Below are 8434 nucleotides of genomic sequence, written 5' to 3'. Positions count from 1 at the left end.
AATACACAAAGATGGCAAAATGTGCGACAATTACTGATCGAGAGCCAATACATTAAAAATCTACTTACCAATGTAATATCAAGTAATTTAAAAGCAGCAAATAATCCGATCACGCAGGCTGATTTATTTCTGAAAGATTTTTGTTTGCTCAGTTAAGATTTCTATCGTCAGGAAGATAAGGATTCATTAAACCATCATTACACTAAAAACACAACAAACTATATCAGTGGTTAAGTCATTCATGCTCCAAACAACAATTAAAATATATTTTACAATGGACGTTTGCGTCTCTTGTGATATTATTATTATTTTCCCAACTTGAGAATGAATGAATCATCCTGAATGAGCTGCAGTGTCGCCGGTCTACCACCAGCCGGCGCCACTAAACCACACTGTGCGTTTTTTTCCAGAGCTCGTTTACGACATCGCTGGGCACGTTTACGGTCGCTCGTGTTCGTTTCAGAGTTAGAGGTAAACAAGCCCACTCGACGTGTTTTTTCTGCTCTGACAGGAGGGAGAACACTCGGCGAGGTAAAGTTATTGACGCAATTTTGTTTTAATACGTGTGTATCCGCTCGGGTTTCTGCTCGTACGGCTTTATTAGTGAAAAGTTTACGTGTGCCCCGTTAGTTCCTGCTTATGTGACGGCGTGCACGTCCAGATTTGAGCCACAACTACCTCTATTTTCGATGCTTTCGGTGCTTGTACAAGGCTTTGCAACATGTCAGCTTAAGTAAACAGCGTCGACTTTCCATATGTTAGCCATTTGGTAGTAACGTGACCAGCGTACGACCACAGGACTAAAACTTGGCTGTAACTTCTGCAAATGTGCAGAATGCCTACACGTCTTTGAGGTGTAGTCCTTGTATTGTGGTTTAGGCTGGGCATCTTGTTAAACTCGTTTCGACACATTTGTCTCTTAAAGTTTGATCAGGCTCGCCCAGTTGTTTCCTTTTCTTTTGTTCATGGTCAAAAGAAGAGAAGAACTGCCAGCATGTTCGTTTTGCGATTGATTGTACTGTGCACATTCCTTTCTTTATCAGTGCCAAACTCCAGACTGTCTCAGGTTTGTCGCAGTTGCAGGCTACGTTTAAATCTAAAATCTAACCGCACAGTGGCCTTGAATATCTTTTTGCTGCCTTGTGTTCATTTTGATATGTTGCAGTCATACAATATAAGCTGGAACCTGTTTCCCATTGTTCATATTTGTTAATTCATCCACTTGAATAAGCCCTGATGCATCATAAGTTTAAGTAAAAGGCTTCTCTTTCATATTTAATTTTTATAAAAGTGGATATAATATAATGAGGAACTCATCTCATCTTTACCTGCATGGAACTTGCATGTTTTTTGTTTTTCAACCTTAACCTTTTTTATTTGTATTTTGTTGTATTCTCCTGCTGAAACACAACAATTTCTCCTTGCAGGATTAATAAAGTATATCTATTTACATGTGTATAGCAGGTAAAATAAGTACTGGAACACGTCACAATTTTTCTCAGTAAGCATATTTCTAAAGGTGCTACTGACGTGAAATTTTCACCAGCTGTCGGTGACAACCCATGCAACCCCCGTTTGCAAAGAAATCAGATGTTAGATATCTAAAATTAAGTTACGTGTTAAAAAATGGAATGACACAAGGAAAAGGTATTGAACATATGAAGAAATGGAGGTGCAGAAAGGCACGGAAAGCCAAGACACCAGCTGAAATCTATCAGCAATTAGAAAGCAATCCTGCCCCTCGTCAGTGCAAATTAATATCAGCTGGTTCAGTTCCAACTGACGGCCTATAAAAAGGTGTCTCGTTGCCAAGGTGTCACACAAGAAACATCTCGTGATGGGTAAAACCAAAGAGCTCTCTCAAGACCTTCACAATGTTAATGTTGCAAAACATACTGATGGCCTTGGTTATTTCTGAATGCTCCAGTGAGCACTGTTGGGCCTATAATCCAGAAGTGGAAACGACATAATTTCACCAGGTTCCAATTTTTAAAACGTAACTTAATGTATGTATGTTTAACGTTTGATTTCTTTGCATGTGTGGGTTGTTACTGGCATTTGGTGAAAATTTCTCAGTAGCACCTGCAGAAATATATGTACTGAGAAAAATGGTGATGTGTTCAATACTTATTTTACCCGCTGCATCTATCTATATATCGATCTATCTGTCTATGCATAAAACACAAGATACAAATTGTGGATTATACCCTGAATATTTTCTTTTATTTTCTTTATCTGGTCAGATAGTCACAATGCTTCTCCAAAATCGAGCTGTTATTGCACTTGGCCGCCGCATGTGCTCCACTCATGTGACGAAAGGGCCATTGGTTGACGCGGCAAGACCCAGCTCAGGTAAAGGAAAGCTTTGGTCATTCTTTAAACGGTGGAGGTGAGCCAGTAATATATGGGAGGGAAATTAAACAGTTAAATGTTGGAAATAAATGTTTTTTTTTTTTTTACAGTGGACCTGTGGATTTGTGGTTAGCAAAGAAACATTGGGATGTGACTTTGCAGAGAACAAATTCCTTGTATGTACATATATACATGGAAAGTAGAAGCTAGTTATGATTGGTGTTTAGTAGCACTCTTACTTACCGAATAGCAGTATTGTTGTACCAGGGACATAAGTGAAAAATCAATCAATTATTAAATGCTAATGAATGAAAAACAGACAGACTCTTTGTAGATTAGCCACATAGGAAGATCATTTGCCTTTAAGTTGGTTTCATTAAATTAATGGGATAATACCACTGACTCAGCTAACTGATTGATTGTTGTCTCTGTTTGGTCCCTAATTAGATTTTTTTGCATTTCTGGAACTACTGCTTGGCATTCAGTCTGATGATGGCTCCTAATCTAATGTTGGTTTTCCTTTTATTTTTTCCCAGACATGTCTGAATTCCGCTTGGCCTTTTCCAAAGCTAGGCACATAGCAATCATCACAGGGGCAGGTGTGAGCGCAGAAAGTGGAGTGCCGACATTCAGGGGAGAAAATGAGAAATGGAGGAAGTGGCAGTCTCAGGTAATTGATAAAGAAGCAAAACACACACTTGGACATGGCTATATTTTTAGTCTTTTTATTTAACTCAGAGTTTTGTGTTTTTGTCTGATTTCCATTTGGGGTTCACAATGATTGAGTTAATTTTATCGTGGCTGTGCGTGTATCCTCAGGACCTGGCGACTCCAGAAGCCTTCTCGCGCAACCCGTCTCGGGTCTGGGAGTTCTACCATTACCGAAGGGAGATGGCGTTGAACAAGAAGCCCAGTGCCGCCCATGTGGCCATAGCAGAGTGTGAGGCGCGGCTGAGGAAGCAGGGACGCTCTGTGGTTGTTATCACTCAGTGCGTAGACGACCTGCACCGACAGGCCGGGTCCAAGCATGTTCTCAAGATTCATGGTGAGCTGGAAACATCATTATGAAATTGCGCAGAACAACATAGCTGACGCTTGTCATAATTCTTTTTGTATAATTTTATTAGCTTTATGATGCATTAATTCATTCATTCATTCATCTTCTGTAACTGCGTGTCCTGTGAAGGGTCGCGAGGGGGGGGTTGGAGCCTATCCCAGCTGTCATTAGGCGAGAGGCGGGGTACACCCTGAACAGGTCGCCAGTCTATTGCAGGGCTAGCTTTGTGATGCACTGAAACCTAAAGAAAAGTCCACGTGAAATACTTTATTTTATTTATGTAGCACTCTTTAAAAGAAAGTAAGAAAGTGCTTTACATAAAACACCTAAACAATTGCTAAAATATAATAAATGAGAAACAAAGTGCAAACAAAACATAGAATAGTGGTTAAATACAATCAAACTTAGCGTAAATCACATGCACATGTGTGTGTGGTTACTGCTCGGATTTAGGTTTTGAAATTAAACAAACAGCTTGAGTGGGTCAGAAACAGGGGATGGAAACTTTGACGGCAACCAGTGGTTTTACTGGTGTATGGAAACATCTGATTCATAGCTGTTAGTTTCTCAAACAAACATCAGCCCACAGAGTTAGTCACTGTGTCAGTGGACGAAGTCCAAAAGTGTCCTGCTCAAGTATTGATTCAGTCTTAAGGCAACTATTTTGTTTAGCTTTTTTTCTGGGGCAAACCATGGTGTAAGTGCTGCTAAAACAATAATATCTCTCATTCATTGAATTCTCTCTTCTATTTAGCAGAGTTGGGCCTAGAACTTATTATGGTCAAAACTTTCTGAGTGGGGTGGGTTTTCTGTGAGGGCTAAATGAAAAACAGCTGTGTTTTGTATGTGTTACTGCAGGCAGTCTGATGGAGACACGCTGTGTGAGCTGCGGGCATGTGACTGTGAACAAGCGCAGCCCCATATGCGCCGCCTTAAAGGACAAAGGGTAAGAGTCTCTACCTCTAGAATGTACACAAGCTGATAAACATTCAGAATGTGTAGGTTGACCCCTGCACGGTTAACGTGCTTTTTGACTCACGGTGCTTGTTCTGTTAATGTGCAGTGAACCTGGCCCAGATGTTGCTGATGCCCAGATTCCTGTGGATAAACTGCCAAGGTGGGATTATTTTCGCTTCATATTAATAACGCCGAGCCAGATTTGCTAAGCTTTTTGTTCTGCACTTCTCATGCTTGCTGCAGTCAGTCAGACACAACAGCCCGAATTGCAGCTTCACCAAATTTTGTTGTTCTGTTAATTGCATGTGGGTTGGTTTTACAGACCCATTTTCAGCTTGGCTGATTCTGCATTATGCATGATCTTTTTTTTTTTTTTTTTTTTTACTTTGAGCATTTTACAGAACAAAACATCACAACAAGAGCAACACAAATCGTAGCATATCACCCTAGAGGAAAAGAGAAAAATAGTAAACGTAAAGTTAAACTTAAATCCATAAAAGTTTGCCTGATCTGATTTTTCTCCTCTTCATTTTTAATGAGAATTTTATCATTTCTAATTCAAAGATCACGTCATTCATTAGGTTTCATTGTTTTGGTGCAGTATCTTTTTTCAATTTAGCAAGAATCTACCGGATTTATTACATTTTTTTTTTCTTTTGTGTGTGCAACAACCTCTGGAAATCCTCTTTCTCCTTAACAAGGAAAGAGGGATGCAATTAGCGCGGTTAGCGATGTCCTAATATCTGAATCCTGCAACACTGGAAAAAAAACCCTCAAGAAACAGAAAATACTAGGATGTTGGTTAATGTTCATTAATCAAACTTTCAATGAAGTATAATAAATAAAATGTACTTAATCCACTCTTCCCTGTCCCATCTCTCCCTTACCAGCTCTGGTAGTGGTACAGGCTTGTAGAAATAATGTATTTGCAGTTCAGCACTTCATTAAGCCGCCTGTATTCTTTTTCATTTCCTTCAAACTTCATCTTATATAAACCTACAGATTCTCACATTTGTCTGTCTGAGCCCGGTGATCCCAGACTACACAGTGCCTGCTGAATTCTCTTCCTCTCAGAGAATGCTCCTTTGCACTGTTGTAGCTATGAGCTTATGACCTTTTAAGTCAGCGTGAGAGCAGATTTAACGAGCCCAGTGCAAATTCTCCAAGTCCTCAGGAATTTATTTCATCATGCCTTTCCATATTTCCTAAACTTAAGTTTTCCACTTGGGGGCAGTGGTGTGCTATTAATATCTTCTTCTCCTTGTGAGTGTGGCTGAAATTCAAAGCTCAATAGTTGCACGTTGAGCAACAGCTGCTTCTAATTTTTGTGTAAGCCTAATATATCAAGCATGTTACTCTTCCCACCACATCCTATCAGCGAGTAGGACTGCATGATTTGTTTTGTGACAAATGTGCTATGACACAATTAATGTAAGGACTATTACATACTGCTGTACCAAGGTGTGACGAAAGGGACTGCCATGGTCTGTTGAGGCCTAACGTGGTATTTTTCGGGGAGACTCTGGATTCGCACATCCTGACCAAGGTGGAAAAAGAAATGGAAATCTGTGATCTCTGTCTTGTGGTGAGTGTTCTTCATTTATTAGCATGACATAGATGTAATACCCTTACGTAACATTGTGTTTGTTCAGAATTTTTCAGAACCAGACATGACGTACAGTACAGTACAGTCGATTTAAAGCTGACATTTTGGTCACTGGCCCCTTCTGTTTACCTATAGGTGGGCACATCTTCTATCGTTTACCCGGCCGCCATGTTCGGCCCCCGGGTCGCATCCAGAGGCGTCCCGGTTGCGGAGTTTAATACAACTACAACACCGAAAACTGAGTATTTCATGTAAGTTGGTCACGTTACTCACTGGCATCTAACGATGAACATATGCACCGATATGTTTTGTCACCGACTGTCAGTTTACGCCACATTCATTGCCTTCATGTCACTTGTTGTCTTGATTCTGTCTCCTACTGCAAAGTTCGTTCAACCCAATGAATGGCCTTGTAACCCACAATTCTGACCTTCGGCATCTTGTTTTTCCTCCGTCTGTGTGTGATATGACACAGGTACCATTTCCAGGGCCCATGTGGAACTACGTTGCCTCCAGCTTTGGCACAACACGAATCGGAGATGTAACAAGAGCCACCAGACTGACTTTTTAGACAGCAATTGGTGGCTTCTTTTACACTCTTAAAGCAAGCTGTGGGACTTGCATTTCTTCCAAAATCTTTGTTCTAAAATCAGCCTGGTAGAGGGAGAGATGTAAATAACTTAGCTTTTTCAAATTTTCGAGACGTATCTCTTAATACTTGAAGCTGTAGCTCACTAACTGGAATAAAGCAACTATGCAGCAGCTTAATAAAAGAAAGGGAATGAGCTGTGTATTTAGTCCTTTGCATAGGAAATCATTTCCGATATCAGATGGTGTTATTTTATATTAAATGCTGGTAGGGGGTTGTCGCTTAGCAATACTATACTCCAAAAGGACGACAGAGGACCGAATGAACGGACTTGCAGACTGTAACATGATTTTGTGCCCTTACAAACCGTTTACACAACCACGACCAAATGCTTGCTTCAAACCTCACCTACAAATCAACCAATGCTGCAGAGATTTAGTCAAGTGTACAGAGTCCAATGCTGACCAAGAAGGCAGAGAAAAGGAGAATTTGTTGACTTCACAGTGCTGTTTATTACGACCTCGGTCTAGTTACAAGTCATGGATTACTCATTTTTATACTTTTCGGTGTTTTCAAAAAGAATGTATATCCAGTCTCTGGATGGAAGTTGTGTGCAAATGTTAGCAATCACTTAAAATCATTTTGTTCAACAGCTCCCATGTCCACAAACTTTACGCACAATGTCTTATCATGTATTCCATTAAAACTGCCAGTGCTTTTATACAAAACATGATTATTAAAACACTAAATGGAATTAAGATGATTTTGTGTCATTGGATGTTATGTTAAGTCTCAGTGTCTTTTTTTTCTTCAAGTGTACAGTAGATGGCAGCATGTAGCTTTCTATCCTTGATATAACATCATATAACTCTGCTCTGAGAGAGACGTAGGAAAGCAACCTTTTATCCACTCGGATTCCTCTCTTAGTATGCATGAGTGAGAGGAAACGCAGATTTAAGTACCCCAAGGCCATCAGTGAACTGTTACGGCTGAGCCGAGCTGGGGAAACAGTATCGGGCTCAATCGCTCTGCTGCTGAAAATGGAAATGGTTTGGAGTGGAAAGCTGTCGACACAAGGTGGTCCGCCGTCTTAGCTGATCTCATATAGGGATTTAGATAAATTGCATGTGTTATTTTACCATTGATTGTGTGTGTGTGTGTTGGTGGTTGGTTAGATGGTTGCCTCAGGAGAAAAATACTTTATTCTTTCTTCCTGTTTTTGTAGGTTGTAGCTTAGTTCATGACAAACTTGTAAACTTTGCTCACCATCTACGTACTTTATGTCTACAAGCTGTGATGAGTTCAGGATTTACTTTGGTTAAGCATCATATTTCAGATAAATGCCCCCAAAATTGAAAAAGGGAACATGCTGCTTCTCCTCGTAATCATCTTTCAACAACTCAGATTTATAGTTTCATTCCAAGTTGGGATCCCAGCATGCAGGTTCTGGCCTAGTGCATCCTAGAGGCAAAGCTGCTGAAGTGTTTGTCTTCATTCACTGACTGGACTAATGTTGTTAAGCCGTTCAGTGGAAATGAAAGAGATGGAAGCCTTGGAACAATTAAAATTAGCTGTGGAGGGTTATGTTCATTAGACAGTGTTATGTTAATGTAATGACAGTCATAAAGGAGTTTTCTCAAGAAAGGCGGGGTAAATGGTGTCTGCACACACATTCACTAACTCACACAGGTACGTAATCCATCTTTGATATCTCAGGGGAGTCTCTTCAGGTTTGTTCATTTCATGCCCTCGATAGTTTCATCGCTCTCATTATAAATGTTTTTAGTCCACGCAGCATCGCAGCACCACAAAAGCAAAAAAACACAAACTTGCCGCAGTTGGACCAATCGGCGAAACTGCACATGTGCTGAGA

General features: G+C 40.3%; 1 protein-coding gene across 2 annotated transcripts; it reads left to right on the top strand.

The window, feature by feature from the left end:
• The first annotated feature begins 420 nt into the window (after nucleotides 1–420).
• On the top strand, nucleotides 421–7527 carry LOC311489459 (NAD-dependent protein deacylase sirtuin-5, mitochondrial-like). Of its 2 annotated transcripts, none has more exons than XM_084546538.1 (9): nucleotides 421–531; nucleotides 2244–2352; nucleotides 2889–3022; nucleotides 3172–3397; nucleotides 4268–4355; nucleotides 4473–4526; nucleotides 5828–5951; nucleotides 6108–6223; nucleotides 6448–7526. In XM_084546538.1, the coding sequence occupies exons 2-9, from the start codon at nucleotides 2253–2255 to the stop codon at nucleotides 6515–6517; spliced, it is 912 nt and encodes a 303-aa protein (XP_084402664.1). In that variant the 5' UTR covers nucleotides 421–531; nucleotides 2244–2252; the 3' UTR covers nucleotides 6518–7526. The 2 variants fall into 2 exon arrangements, with proteins under 2 accessions (XP_084402664.1, XP_084402665.1); XM_084546539.1 differs by having other exon boundaries at nucleotides 511–531; nucleotides 2248–2352; nucleotides 6448–7527.
• Nucleotides 7528–8434: the final 907 nt, after the last annotated feature.

This window comes from Chelon labrosus (assembly GCF_963514085.1).
Source record: "Chelon labrosus genome assembly, chromosome: 6".
NCBI lineage: Eukaryota > Metazoa > Chordata > Actinopteri > Mugiliformes > Mugilidae > Chelon > Chelon labrosus.
Note: the sequence above shows the minus strand (reverse complement) of the source record. Positions and strands in the feature narration are given on the sequence as shown.

Coding starts and splice junctions, on each gene's coding strand:
- LOC311489459 (XM_084546539.1), top strand. CDS start 2,253: ATGCTTCTCCAAAATCGAGCTGTTATTGCACTTGGCCGCCGCATGTGC. Junction 3,023..3,171: donor GGAGGAAGTGGCAGTCTCAG/GTAATTGATAAA, acceptor GTGTATCCTCAG/GACCTGGCGACTCCAGAAGC. Junction 4,356..4,472: donor GCCGCCTTAAAGGACAAAGG/GTAAGAGTCTCT, acceptor GTTAATGTGCAG/TGAACCTGGCCCAGATGTTG.